Source organism: Saimiri boliviensis, chromosome 14 (assembly GCF_048565385.1).
Source record: "Saimiri boliviensis isolate mSaiBol1 chromosome 14, mSaiBol1.pri, whole genome shotgun sequence".
Classification (NCBI taxonomy): domain Eukaryota; kingdom Metazoa; phylum Chordata; class Mammalia; order Primates; family Cebidae; genus Saimiri; species Saimiri boliviensis.
The window spans coordinates 7439576-7453912 of NC_133462.1; the positions used below are offsets into that span (position 1 = coordinate 7439576).

The 14337-nt window shown below is 58.1% G+C and overlaps 1 protein-coding gene across 5 annotated transcripts in view; it reads left to right on the forward strand.

Moving 5' to 3' along the window:
* SHANK1 (SH3 and multiple ankyrin repeat domains 1) overlaps nucleotides 1-14337 on the forward strand; it is a 59846-nt gene that overhangs the window by 15476 nt on the left and 30033 nt on the right. For 4 of the 5 annotated variants that reach the window (XM_039466368.2, XM_039466363.2, XM_039466366.2 and 1 more), the window contains 7 exons: nucleotides 74-151; nucleotides 389-455; nucleotides 742-1072; nucleotides 1911-2104; nucleotides 6043-6156; nucleotides 6331-6406; nucleotides 6879-6905. In XM_039466368.2, the coding sequence (XP_039322302.1) occupies nucleotides 74-151; nucleotides 389-455; nucleotides 742-1072; nucleotides 1911-2104; nucleotides 6043-6156; nucleotides 6331-6406; nucleotides 6879-6905 (887 nt within the window). The remainder of the gene's footprint in view (nucleotides 1-73; nucleotides 152-388; nucleotides 456-741; nucleotides 1073-1910; nucleotides 2105-6042; nucleotides 6157-6330; nucleotides 6407-6878; nucleotides 6906-14337) is intronic. The other variant, XM_039466367.2, reaches the window with a different exon arrangement.

The following is a 14337-nucleotide window of genomic DNA, read 5'->3' on the forward strand; positions in this document are numbered from 1 at the left end:
CCTGTATCCACTCGTGGTGACCTTAATTTTCTTTTTTGTCTCTCTGTCCTGGGCCACGGGCCGTCACCCACAGGAGACCTGTGCCAGGATCCTCCTGTATCGAGGGGCCGACAAGGATGTGAAGAATAACAATGGCCAGACCCCCTTCCAGGTCCGGGGCTGCAGGGGATGTGCTGACATTTCCGGGGCTGAGGAAAGGGTGACAGTGACACCCAGTGGATAAGGAAGGGGACAATGAGGAAAGCAAGGAGAGAGGTTGTGAGGGGAGCTGGAATAAGAGGGAGGGCATGGGGGGGAAGGTTTGGGTTGGGCCCGGGGACCTCACCATGTTTCCTGCCCTCTCTCTGCTGCCTGCCCCCCGCCACCTGCCTGTACCCCCTCTCCCCAGGTGGCAGTGATTGCTGGGAATTTTGAGCTGGGGGAGCTGATCCGAAACCATCGAGAACAGGATGTGGGTGAGTGACAGGGGCTGGGGCTACACAGAGCACCTGGGGCGGCTGGGAGTTCGCGGTGGGATGGGCAGTTGGGGGACCGGATATGGGTGCTGGGATCGGATGGAGAAAACTCTAGAGAACCCAAAATGTCTGGGTGGGGGAGGGGGGCAGTCCCAGGCCCCCCACCCTTTCTCATCTCTGTCTTTCTCCCTCATACCTCTCTCCCACCATCTCTCATCTCCGTGCGGCCTCCTGCTTGCCCTTTCTCCCCCTCCCATCTGCCCCCGCTGCCACTGTGCCCTTGCAGTGCCCTTCCAGGAGTCCCCGAAGTATGCGGCCCGGCGACGGGGACCCCCGGGCACAGGGCTGACGGTGCCCCCAGCGCTGCTTCGAGCCAACAGTGACACCAGCATGGCCCTGCCCGACTGGATGGTATTCTCTGCCCCGGGGGCCTCATCCTCTGGGGCCCCTGGCCCTACCTCAGGGTCCCAGGGACAGTCGCAGCCCTCAGCCCCGACCACCAAGCTCAGCAGCGGGACCCTCCGAAGTGCCAGCAGCCCCCGGGGTGCCCGGGCCCGCTCTCCATCCAGAGGGAGGCACCCTGAGGACACCAAGAGGCAGCCCCGAGGCCGGCCCAGGTAGGGGAGGCTCACAGTTCCCAGCCCCATCGAATCTCCTCCCCGATCAGCGGCTTCTCCCAAGGCCAGCCCAGCTGCGTTCCTCCCGCGTCCTCCTCCATCCAAGTCCCTAGTGTCACTCTGGGGTAAAGTAAGGTCCTTGGGAGGTACTGTCCCGACTCCATCTCCAGAGCACCGCATGTTAGCTGGGCATCTGCTCCACGACAGGGGCCCCAGGCAGGGCGTACCCCAAATAAACATAGGCCCCAGCCCTTGAAGACAGACAGAATGACTGAGTGAGGTGGGGGAGGCCGAGCAGGAGGAGGATGAGGGCGTGGCAGGGACTTGGCGGTGAGGGGCAGACAGAGAGGTCACGCTGGAGGGAGGATGAGGAGGGGGTGGGGGACATTCCGGGGTCAGGAGGCCCACCTGGCTAGAGGAGGGTGAGAGGGAGGTGGAGGCCAGCCAGGCGAGTCCCAAGGAAGTGGGGGAGAAGCTGGCAACGGCGGGCAGAGGAGTTGGAGCTGACCCAGGAGGAAGCTGGGAGTCGCGGAAGGCTCGTGAGCAGAGGGATGACACAGTCCCAGCTCAGCCTCAGGAAGCTGAATCAGGCGGTGCGCACAGGACCGTGGGAGGGGCAGAGCCGGAAGCCAGGAGGCAGGAGAGGGGGCTGGGGGGGGGCAGCTGTGGGCAGGCAGAGGGAGCCCCCAAATGCCCTCTTCCCCTGAGGATGCCAGTGCTGGGAAACCCCTACCCCCCACCCCGATGCTCCATCCTCCCCCACGCAAGGACCTCTGTCCTCCTAGAGGTGTCCCTTCCCTCCACCCTCCCCTGCCTCTCATGCCCTCTGTGTACGCAGCTCCAGCGGGACACCCCGGGAAGGGCCAGCTGGGGGCACGGGGGGCTCAGGGGGCCCTGGGGGCTCCCTGGGCAGCCGCGGGAGGCGGAGGAAGCTCTACTCGGCGGTACCCGGACGCTCCTTCATGGCTGTGAAATCGTACCAGGCCCAAGCCGAGGGGGAGATCTCCCTGAGCAAGGGCGAGAAGATCAAAGGTACGCTGGGTGGAAGCAGGGACGGGGCTGGGCTGTGGGGGCGATCAGGGAGGAGGTGGAGCAGACAGCAGACCATTCTTGGGCACCTGGAGTGCCTCATGCACTCTGGAGAACTCAGACAGCCCCAGGACGCCTCTTGAGCCTTGAAGAAGCATAGAGTGTAGCTAAGATGACCCTGTCAGGAGGCAGTTCTGAGGCAAAGGAAGTGAAGTGAGCATTTGTGGGATGCCGACGCTGTGTGCAGAGCATGGCTGGCATGTTTCACCAAATCATCTCATTAGACTCCTGATGGCCCCTTCTGGGGAGTGGGGTCACGGGCCCCGTTGCATAGTTGAAGGAACAGAGCCGCACACAGGTGAAGCCATTTGCCCAAGGCCCCCAGTCCAAGCCCAGAGTCCTTCCCACCACCTGGTGTGGAGCCTGAGGCCGAGCAGCCTTAACTTTGCCTCCTGCATCTGCCCAGGGGTCCTCAACTGAGAGACGGGCCCAATGAGTTGGCAAATGTAAGACACCTGGTCATGGCGAGGGCTCCCCAAAGGGTGGCCGCTGTTATCGGGGTTCATCTCCCTTTGGTTTTTCTGTCACCTGGAAAGTGATGCCCATTGCCCCCGCTCGTAGACTTTGCAGGGCTGCTGACGTGTTCTCGGATAGAAGGATGCTTTAGAGCAGGCGTCCCCAAACTTTTTACACAGGGGGCCAGTTCACTGTCCCTCAGACCGTTGGAGGGCCGCCACATACTGTGCTCCTCTCACTGACCACCAATGAAAGAGGTGCCCCTTCCTGAAGTGCGACGGGGGGCCGGATAAATGGCCTCAGGGGGCCGTAGTTTGGGGACGCCTGCTTTAGAGACTACCACATGCAGCAGGTGTGGCTGTTAATATGAGGCATCGAATAACTCTTTGCCAGACTCTAGGCTGCCCAGGAGCCGAGCAGTATAGAGGTTGAGAGCCAAGCGGCCTGAGTTCAAATCCTGACCCTACCACTTCTGAGCGGGGTGACCTCGACCAAATGATTTCTCTGGGCCTCAGTTTCTTCATCTGTAAAATGGGACCCTCATGAGGATTAGAGGAGCCAGATGATGTGAAGCACTTAGATCAATGTTGCCTACATCACAAGGTGGCTCATGCCTGTAATCCCAACACTGGGAGGCCAAGGCCGGTGGCTCACCTGAGATCAGGAGTTCGAGACCAGCCTGGCCAACATGGTGACTCCCCATCTCTACTGAAAAAAAAAAAAAAAAAAAAAAAAAAGCCAGGCATGGTGGTGTGCACCTATAATCCCAGCTACTTGGGAGGCCGAGGCAGGAGAATAGCTTGAACCCAGGAGCGGGAGGCTGCAGTGAGCCAAGATTGCGCCAGTGCACTCCAGCCTAGGTGACAAGAGTGAAACTCCATCTCAAAAAAGAAAAGGCCATCATTTTCCTAAGTGGTCCCTATTTTAGACACTTAGAGGACAGAGCCTCAGGCCCCTGGATAAGCAAGGAGGGTTCTATCATAGAGGGTGAACCTGAGTGAGGCCTTAAAGGGTATTCAGGGATCAGAGCATCAGGCAGGCAGTATAACTGCATGTGTTTCGTAGTCTCTGTTCCCATAGCCTGAGTTCCTGTAGGTGAGGTCATAAGTCAGTGGTCTCTGGGTCTCTGGGGCTTAGTTTAATGACCCAGCTTACAGGAGGTTTCAGTACACACATATTGAGTGAATGAATGATCAAATTCAGGAGCCACTGTGGGGGCCACGTGCAGCTTCTTCAGGGCCGGCTGCCCGGGACGTAGGCACGTGGGGTGGGGGTTGATGGGAGAAAAGAATGGTGAGCTGAGGCCAGAGGTAAAGGCCCTTCCAGGCAGGCAGAGGACCATGGGCAGTATCTTGCCGAGCTAGACGCTCAAGGCTTCAATGCAGGGGAGAACACACTGCCTTTTGTTTTTATATCCTCATCTTCCATTAAAAGGGACTTAATTGCCTCAAAGCACGCCCACATCCACGATGTCACTGAGCTTCACACAGCCCGATGAGGTAGCAGACTCCCTCTACTCTCAGAATCAAAGCCCAAAGCCGTAACTTGGCCTCCAAGCTGCCTCCCTGCCCACCTCGCCAACCTCATCTCGTGCGACTCTTCCCTTCACCCACAAGGTTCCAGGGACCTCATCCTTCTCTCCAATCCTCCAATGCTCCAAGCCCTCCGTTACCCCAATGCACCAACCCCCCCAATCCCCCAGTGCCCCAAGCCCTCCAATCTTCCAGTGCCCTGAGCCCTCCAAACCTCCCAACCCTCCAAGGCACCCCCCAACCCTCCAGTGCCCCAAGCCCTCTTATACACCAAAGCCTTCAAACATGCTGTTCCTTCTGCCTGGAAAACGCTTCCATGCTCTCTTTGCCTCCCCAGCTCCTAGGATCCTTCAGGTCTCAGCCTATATGTCACCCCTCAGGGACACCTCCCTGGACCCCTTTGCCATATGTAAGTTATACACTCCCATCTGGCTTCTCTCCAAACACCCTCTTCTTTTCTCTTGCGCTCTGACCCCAACTCCCAATCACGCAGTCACCTGTACAGTTATGCCCCTACTGGCTGCTGGTTCGGAAGCTTCTCAAAGGAAGGAACAACATTGACGATATTCAACGGTGTCTGCCCTGGCACCTGACTCGTGACTGGTACTAAATATTTTTTCAGTGAACAAATGATTGATCACAAGATCACCAAGCCAGGCATTGCAGAACCAGACAAGAACCCAGTTCCCTTGACACCCCATGTCCTGCTCTCTTCCAAGACTTTCAGCTTCCCCTCATTTGGTCTCCCCAGAGGCTCTCAAGGGAGGCAGTTTGTGGAAGGGAACACGTCTGATGGCCCCAACGCAACCCCTAGCATAGCTGGAGCCATCGCCAGGTGGGGTTTCCTCCACATTTGCTTCAGTTTCATCTATGAAATGGAAAAGCAGTCGTCACCTAGGTAGGTGTAAGGAAGGGTTGAATGAGGAAGGAGAATAGGTGAAGGGCCGAATGGGGGCAGAGTCATGAAAAACGCCGAGGAAATGGAAGACAGTGTGCTGTCACTGGTGCTACTGTCATGCAGCAAAGCTCTGGGATGGAGAGGTAACAGCTCTGAGTGACTGCAAGCATGACCCCTGGAAGCAGACTGAGCTGTGTGCAAATGCAGATCCGTCCGTTACTAGCCGTGTAATCTTCAGCAAATGATCTTGGCTCTCCAAGCCTCAGTGTTCCTATCAGTAAAAGGGGGATAATGAAAGTGCCCCCTTTTAGGGTCCTGGCCCAGGTGCGAGCTAGATAAACATTAGCTGTTCTTGTCATGCGTCTGTGTACTTCAGCCCCAGGCATGTAACAGGCGGGCAGTGATGTTTGCTAAATAGGGAAGCGGTAGAACTGGGAGGTCTGGCAGGGGGAAGCAGCTTCCATTAGGGGAGAGGGAGAGAAGGCAACAGGTGATTCTAATCTCTTCTCCCTTCTGGAACCAGGAGAGGCCAAGAGAAACAAGGGTCTGGGGACAAAGGACAAAGATTAAGTGTCAAGGAGACTTTGGGAGGTGGCGGGGACATGGGCGGGAGGGTGAGGTAGAGCTTGTCCCTCCGTCCGTGATGTAAGTCCACAGAGCCTAGGATGGTGTAGGGGAATTACACAACTGAGCTGTGACCAGTTACCAGGGGAGACGAGGACCAATCGTGGACCTGCCCCTAACGTGGGAAGACCGTGTCATGGAACACAGCCCTCTTCCCCAGTGCCTCTGGTCCCCACTGGATCCAGAAGCTAGAAGGCAAGAGTGACGTGATTTGATTCTCCCCCAAGCTCCTCGCCCCTTCCTCAGATGTTTATTAAGGATACCCTTGGCCAGGAGCTGGTAACTGGGGAAGGCTCTAAGTTGAGTGTTTTGCCACCTGAGGGGCAGCACAGAAATGCAGAAATGTGTCTGTGTCCCTGTTCCCCAACCAGTGCTTAGCATCGGGGAAGGAGGCTTCTGGGAAGGCCAGGTCAAAGGTCGTGTTGGCTGGTTCCCCTCTGACTGCCTGGAAGAGGTGGCCAATCGCTCTCAGGAGAGCAAGCAAGGTAATGCAGAACCCCCAGCTGTGCTCAGTGGACCCTAGGATTCCCATGGCCATTCCTTTCCCTTTCTTGATGGGGGTGGGTACTGGGAGGTAATGGGAAGACTTGGGCCAGGAGCTCTGGGGTTGGGCTTGTGGTTTCCACAGGAGTCCAAGGCTATCTGTTGTCCCCCTGCAGAAAGCCGCAGTGACAAGGCAAAGAGACTCTTCCGGCATTATACCGTGGGCTCCTACGACAGCTTTGATGCCCCAAGGTAAATGTCCTTACACCCTCACGTGACCCCCCTCACCCCAAGTTCCCTTCACAATTTACGCATTTAAATATTTCCCATTACCTCTAAGTCCCCTTTCTAATCCGTTCTTTCTAAAATTTGATCCAGGGGTGGGAGAAGCCAGAATTAGCTTCAGAGAGCACAGCCCAACCCAACCCCAAACCATCTTCCGCAGCCACTAAGACTGCCCAGCTCTGGGGTCGCCAGAGACCAATGGGGTGGCCAGGGCAGGGTGGGGATGCCCAGGGGCCTGGGGAGTTCTTACGTCTGGCTGGCCGGAGGCCCTCTTCTCCTTCTTGTGCCCCATCTCTGTGCAGTCACGTGCAGTGGGAGTGTGTGTATCCCATGCACTGGTGTAGGGAGGGTGCAGTCAGGGCTGGGTGGGATGGGGGTGAGGAGAGGGGTGCACTGACACCTTTCCCCTCCCTGGCTGCTGGCTGACTTGCTTCGGAAGCTTAATCGATGGGATTGGCCCAGGGAGGTGAGAGGGGAGGGGCAGGGAGGGGATGGGGTCAGGAGGGAAAGACGGGGTGCCGGGGGCGGGGGTGGGGTGGGTGTATGAACGTGTGTGTGTGCACGACCAGAGCTGCGGTTTCCCGGTGTGTGAACGTGTGTCTCTGTAGGTGTGCATGACACGCATCTGTGTGCATGTGTGGCCTGGATGTACATGGACCTATGCCCGGGGCTGAAGGGTCTGCCCTGTTCTGTACATACCGGTGCCTTTGTGGCTATGATGACTGTGGGCTGGCTCTGCACATCTGTGCCTCTCTGAATCTGTGGGCAAGCACTGCAGGGCATGTCAGTGAGTCTGCTCACACACACGGACAGGTGGGTCTCTGCACACATCTGTCCCTCTCTGTGCATGTCACTGTGTGTGCACTCGCACAGGAACGTGTGTGCATGCATGTGTGTCTGTCTGATTGATCTGAGATTCAGGACCTGGGATGTTGGGGGAGGGAAGGGCAGAGGAGGGGAGGATTCCAGGGCTTGGGCCTCCAGAAGGACAGGGCTGTGGGGGAGGGAGGGTCATAATTTGGTGTCCAAAATACAACACTCTCCTCCGCTGCTCCCTCCAATCCAGGGAAGGGTCCCCTTGTGCGTAGCATCCTTCCATTAAATGTGTCCAAACCTACGTGTCTGTGTTCTGGCCAGTGGGGATGGGTCAGGGATGGGGAGGACAGAGAAATGGCAACATGGGGAGAGAGGGTGGGGCTGGGGTGCCACCCCGCGCCCCAGGTGTCTGAGGCGCTTGACCGTTGTGCGTGTTTGCCTGGCACGTCTCCGGCTCTGGGCACCGGGTGAGTATTGGGGTACATCCCCCACCCCGAGCTTCCATGTCAGCCTGTGCTTCTTGTCTACCAGCGTCTCTCTGGGTCTCTCCTTTGCCTCCGACTGTGGGGGTCACTTGCTCTACCAGCTGAATGGGGGTGGTCCCGTCTCCTACTCTGTCTTGTCAATGGGCTTCCTTCTCTACTCCTCCGTGCCTCTCGCTGGCTCCCACGTGCTGCTCTGTGTGTGGTGCGTCGGAGCCTCCCCTCCTCTTGCCTCCCCGCTGCTCCCGGACCCTGTCTGTGCTGGCCTGGCCTGTGCCTTGTGGTGTGCCCTGCTGCCAGGGCCCAACCCCGGCCTCCCTGCCGGAGATGGGCGATCCTTCCGTGTGTCCCCCCTCCTGGCGTGTGACGCCCTCTCCTCGCGCTGGCTCGGGGATCCACGCTCTTTCGGGGAGCCGTGGTGGTGTGTTCGCCCCTCCGCCTGGGCTTCTCTGGTGGAGGAGGGGTGTCGCTCACGGCCGTGGGGCCCAGTCTGAATGGCCCGGCCTTCCTTTCCGACTGTGCCGAGGTGCGTTGTGTGTTGGTCTGTCGTGGTGGGCTGCGCGTCCCCGCCGGGGGCCTCTCTCACCCGCGGTGTCCCTGCCCGGGAAGCGGGGCTCCGTCCGCGCGTCCGTGCACGCGGCTGCGAGGCATCTTGTGTGATGTGCGTCCGCTCCCCGCGCTCTCTCGCTCTGCACCTGCGCGGGAGGGCTCTGGAGGGGGGAGGGGGGTTAAGGGGGGGCTCAGACCGGAAGTGCCTCCCCCTTCTCCTCCCCCCTCCTAGCCTCGCCCCTCCCCCTTCTCCCGCCAAGGGGGCCCCCGCGTTCCCCTCCCGGCCCCCTCCCCCCTGCCCGGCCCCCTCCGCCGCCCGGCGCAGGACGCCAAGGGGTTAAGCCTCGCGCCTGCCGCCCGCCTCCGGAGCTGTCCGCGGTGCTGAAGCCGGCGCCGTCCGCGGTCTTTGCGCTACCGCCGCGGCCCGACCCCGCGCCCCGCGCCCCCGCGCCCCCGCGCCCCCTGGCATGTGAGCCCCCGGCCCTGCCCTCCCTCCCGCGGGGGGGGTGCGCGCCCCCTCCCCCTCCCCCCTCCCGGCGCGGGTCAGCATGAGGCGGGGCCTGGGGGCCCGGACACGGGGGTTCGGCCGAGCGGGGACGGGGACGCGGCGGCGGCGGCGGCGGCGGGGGCGGCCGGCACCGGGACCTGGGCCGGGGCTGGGGCCGCGGCGGCGATGGCTTTGTCTGCGGTCGGCGGCGGGGGTCTCGGAGGCGGCCCCGGTGGGAGCTCCCTGCCGCAGCCGCCCCCCGCGCTGTCCTCCAGCTGGCCAGCCCTGGGGCCCCGGCGGCGCAGCGTCTGGTACATCTACAGGTAACGGAGTGCGCCGCCCCCTGCTTTGCGGCCCGGCCAGCAGGCCCCGGCCCGCGGTGGCGACCCTCCCCCGCCGCTAACCCCCAGCCCCAAGGCCCTTCCCCCTCCCCCAACCCACCCCTTCCTCTCTGCTCCTCTTCCCTAACCTTCTCTCAGCCCGAAACCCCTTTCTGGACCCTCGTCTCAACCCTTCTCCTCTCCATCTCCCTCTCTGGGCCCCTCTCCCCAACCTCCCACCCAATACGCACTCAACGGCCCAGGGAATCTTTTCCTCCACCCCCTCACAGGCCCTTCCAGGCCCCTCTCCTCTCTTCCCCCAGACTTTCCACCCAGCAGGCCCCCCAAACGGATCCCCCTCCAGGATTTGGAACCCACTTGCCTTTCTGCCGCCTTTAGCGCCCCCACTCCCCGGAGCCCTCCCTGTGGGGAGCCACCGTGGCTTACCCGCATCCGCCTACATCCCGGGCCCCTGTCCCTCTGATCCCCACATCCCCACACCTCTTCACGGAGTTGGCAAGTCCCCCCATTCATACCCCTCTCTCCCATTCACAGTCATTCCCCCCTCCATCACACACGCATCCCGCCCCCGGCTTCCCCTCCCCTCCTCTTTTTCCGCTGCGTGTCACTGTGCGACGGTGCGTGTGTCAGTGTGGCTGTGTCGATGTGCGTGTGTGTGACTGCAGCCGCGTGCGTGTGTGCGCGGTGTGTGTGTGAGTGAGAGAGAGAGATGGAGAGATGGTGGGCTCCGAGCCCACCCCCCAACTGTGTCCATCTGTGTGTCCCTGTGTGACAGCGTCTGTCTCTGTATGACTTGGAGCGACAGCGAGGCTGTCTGGGACTCTGTGTGTGTGGTGTGTGGTGTGTGTGCTGGAGTGGGTCTGTCCCAGGGACTGCGGCTGTGCTTCCCATCACCCACCCTCCTGGGCCTGGCCTGCCCCTCCCCCACAGGTCCCTACTTGGAGGGTCCATCCTGTGTCACTGTCCCCGTGTGCTCCTCCCCCCTGCGCCCTGCCCCCCGGGGGTCTGTGCATGTCAGAGGCACTTGAGCCAGTGGCTGTGCCCTCTGCCCAAGTGGGGCACGTGTTCAGAGCCCCAGCTGAGCTGCATGGGGAGCCGCATCCGCTTGTTTGTGCCACTTCTCAGCATGGGGAGGGGGGCTGGCGTCCCTGCGTGGGGCCTCTGGGCAGGCCGTGGACGCGGGTACACGGGGAGGGGCTGAGTGTGGGGTTGGGGGTGCGGCGTGCATAGCAGCAGGCTCTGGGCTGGTGACCCTGGGTTTGTGAGAGGGACCGTGGGGCGGGGGTGGGGAAAGGAGGGGAGTGCAGGCCTCTGCGGGGCCCCTGTGTGTGGGATCCAGTGAACAATAGCTGGCTGCTGAGCTCCAGAGGCCGCTCGGGGTCGCTGAGGGATGGCCTGGGGAAAAGCATTGTGTGAGGTCCTGCAGGGCAGGTAGTCAGCCAGAGGGAGCATGAATGGGATGCTGCGTGGGCCGCCAAGATGGGGGGCGGGGGGGGGCTAGAGGGGGCTGGGTAGGAAGTGCAGGGTTGAGCCTGGAACCGGGGAGAGTGGGGATACTGAAGTGGGGGAGGGGTGGAGGCTGGAGGCCGGAGGGTTCTGAGCAGAGAACTGGGGTGGGGAGGGAATGCGGGGAATGTGGGGAGGATTTGGGGGTGGGGATTTGGGCTGTAGGGTGAGAGCACCGAGAGGACGCAGGGAATGTAAATGAAACGCAGCTGCCAGCAAACGCAGGTGGGAGGGCGTGTGATGAAGTGAGTCGAGGGGGCAGAAATAGGTAGTTTCCACCGTTGCGAAAGAGGGTGCCTGGGGAGCATGAAAAGCACCAGGGGTGCTTTAGGGGAGCCATTGAGGTTACTTACAGAGGTGCAAGAGGGTGTGGGAGGGATGAGGCCAAGAGATGAGGGAGAAGTGACAGGACAGGGGTGAGGAGGTCACAGAGGTCAGGAGGATGCTTTGGGGGAAAGGAGGGTGGGGTGTGTCTGGGCGACCGGCGAAGTCTGGGGATGGCTCCTTGGGGTGTCAGGGGAGCTTATGGGAGTCAGGGTTGAGGGGGGTGGGTTAGGGCATAGGTAACCTCAAGATGGCATGGAGGATCGGAGAGTGAGGGGCAGAGAGGAGGGGTACACAGGAGTCGGGGAGAGGGAGTTTAGGGGTACATGGAGCTGTGGGAGCAAGAGAGCAGTTGGGAAGTCCAAGGAGACTGTGGTGGGGTGAGGGAAACCCCACCGATGCCCTAGCTGGGGCTTGAGGAGGAGTCCTGGAGCAGAGAGGGGAATGGAGCATGTGTACGATGGTTGGTTGAGAGGCAGGAACAGAGTGGGTCTGGATGTGGTTAGACCCCCCTCCCCGCCCCAGATCACCACTGCTGTATCTAGGTTGTCTCTGGTGAATTCAAATCTTGGCTTTGACATTTTTCTAGCTCGTGTCATCTTGAGCAAGTTATTTCTCCGTGCCTCAGTTTCCCTATCTATAAAATGGGAAGAATAACAGTCAGCCTTTCCCAGGTTGTTGTAAGGACTAACTGAATGCACAAATGGAAATGTATAAATGCAAAGTGCTTGGAATGGTGGCTGGCATTCAGCAATAGTGCGATAAGTGTTCTGCCACACCCTGGGATAAACTCCAGGTGCTGCAGGGCCGAGCTCAGGGTGGATCTGGAGCAGACGGATATATATGCTCAAGGTATTTCAGTGCTGTGGAGTGGAGGGTATTACCACTGCAGTTACCCAAGTGTTCTCTTGGGTATTGTTGAAGAGTGGTACTCACTGTGTGACCTTGGACAAGTTACTTAACCTTTCTGTGCCTCTGTTTCCTCACCTATACAGTGAAACTAGGGCCCGGTGTCCTGGCTCATGCCTGTAATCCCAACACTTTGGGAGGCTGAGGTGGGAGGACTGCTTGAGCCTAGGAGTTCAAGACCAGCATGAGAAAGATAGTGAGACCTCATCTCTACCAAAATATATATATATATATATATATATATATATATATTTTTTTTTTTTTTTTTTTTTTAATTAGTTGGACATGGTGGCATGCACCTGTAGTCCTAGGTATTTGGGAGGCTGAAGTTGGAGGATCCTTTGAGACCGGGAGTTTGAGGCAGCAGTGAGCCATGATTGTGCCACTGTACTCCAGCCTGGGCAAGAGAGTGAGACCCTGTCTCAAAAAAATATAAATGAATACGTAAAGTGGAACTGGTACGTATCCCTACCCGAAGGCTGCTTATGAGGAGAACATTTAACGATCTATGTGCGAAGGGCTCCAATACTGCCCGGCCCATGGCAAATTCTCTTTCTTGGCATATCAACATGGGAGTTTTATTAATTATATTGGCTGACATTTGGGGAAGGCTTATATATGGGGTATGAAGCTGATGAGGGGCAAGAGAGAGATTCCAGAAGGCAGGGAGGAAGATGAAGGAAGGGAGGGATTTGTGGAATAGGTGAAAGACAGTGAGGTTGCCACCAGCGAGGAAGGGTGCTGCTGGCTGCTGGGGGGCCCTGGAGACCCGGAAGGGTTACAGGAGGGAGGGGTAGGGTAGGGAGCTGAGAATGAGGATGTCACAGAATGTGTGGTCAGAAACAGGCGGCTCTGACCTCTGAATCAATTTCCATGTCCAGTTTCCCTGTCCACTTGCCGTTCCAGCCTTTTTGGCCCGCTTTTCCTCCCTTCCCTTCTCCCTTCTCCCCGCCTCATCCACCCCTTTCAGCCCCTTCCCTTTTCTGCTGCCAATACCTCTTCATCCGAGGGAGGAAGACCTGGCAGGTATGGGGTGGATGAGTTTACTGGACTGTGATGAACTCTGAGCAAGGATTGTTGCTGGAGTACATACATGTGGACACTCGTGGTGTTGGGTGCACTAGGGTGCCACAAGGAGGGTGGTGGCAGGAAGGGAGGACGTGTGCCCGTCCAGAAGCCTGTCACCATGGTGCAAATGTATGGATTTTACAAGGGGAGCCATTGGAGTTCTGGGAGCACACGGGTGCTTGTAGGGGGTAGTACCCAAATACAGTGGAGCACAGTAGGTATTATTGGTGTGTGCTGGGAGGTATGTGTTCAGGGGGCGTGTTATGGGAATATACTGAGATCCGAGGGAAGGGGAGTTATTATTGGAACATACTGGGATGTGTGGGGGTTGCTGAAACATACTGGAGTATTCCAGGAGGGCTGTTTTGCTGAATTTGTGGGGGTAGGTAATTGGGGAGCATGCTTGGCTATTATTGGAGTATATTAGGGCCACATGGATGTTACTGGGATCTGGGTATTGTTGGAATACTCTGGGATTGTGAGGGTGGGAGGTGCTATGTGGTTATGCTCTGGGATAGGCTTTAGACCCCTAGGATGCTGGGCACAGCAGAGCACACATTCTGGTGACTTCTCGGTGATCTTGGGTATTCTGAAGGCAGTGGGGTTGCAGCCAGGGTGTCTGAGTATCCCTGCTGTAGACTGGGGTGTCAGATCCTCTGGAAATGGAATGGATGTGTATTCCTGAGGTGTACAGTGGTGATGTCAGGGGTTTGGGGCTGTTTGAGTGAGTGTTGAGATAAACGAACTGTATCTGAGTTTCATTGACATTTCCTGGGTACGTGAGCCTTACCCAAATGTGCTGGTGGCATTTGGTGGCTTTACTGGAGACTACCAGCCATATTCATGGGTGCTTTGCATTTTACTATAATAGAATATGCTGACTGCATGCAGGAGCTCCATTTGGGATGCACCAGGGAATACAGAAGACAGCGCCGTTCGCGGGGAGCTTTGCAGCAGTGGAAATGTTCTATATCTGCACTGTCCAGTGTGGTGGCCACCAGCCGCGTGCAGCTTTTGCACACTTTGAAATACGGCCACTGTGACTGAGGAATTGAATTTTTCCATTTGGTTTTGATTAGCTTTCATAAAAATAGCCACATGCACCTAGTGGCCACCATATTGGGCAGTACAGAATAAGCAATTTTATCATGTATGTGGAGTCCTTGGGAGGTGACATTTATATATGAAAGAAAGTGAGGGTGTCACCTTTACTGTATGTATATATATTTGTGTGTGTGTGTGTGTGTGAGCATATATATATATATATATATATGCTCACACACACACACACACAGTGAGTGTATATATATATATATACTCACACACACACACACACACACACACACACATACAGTAAAGGCATTTTGAGGGGTATCATCAAAGTACATGAGTCCTCTTGACTTAACACCCTGACCT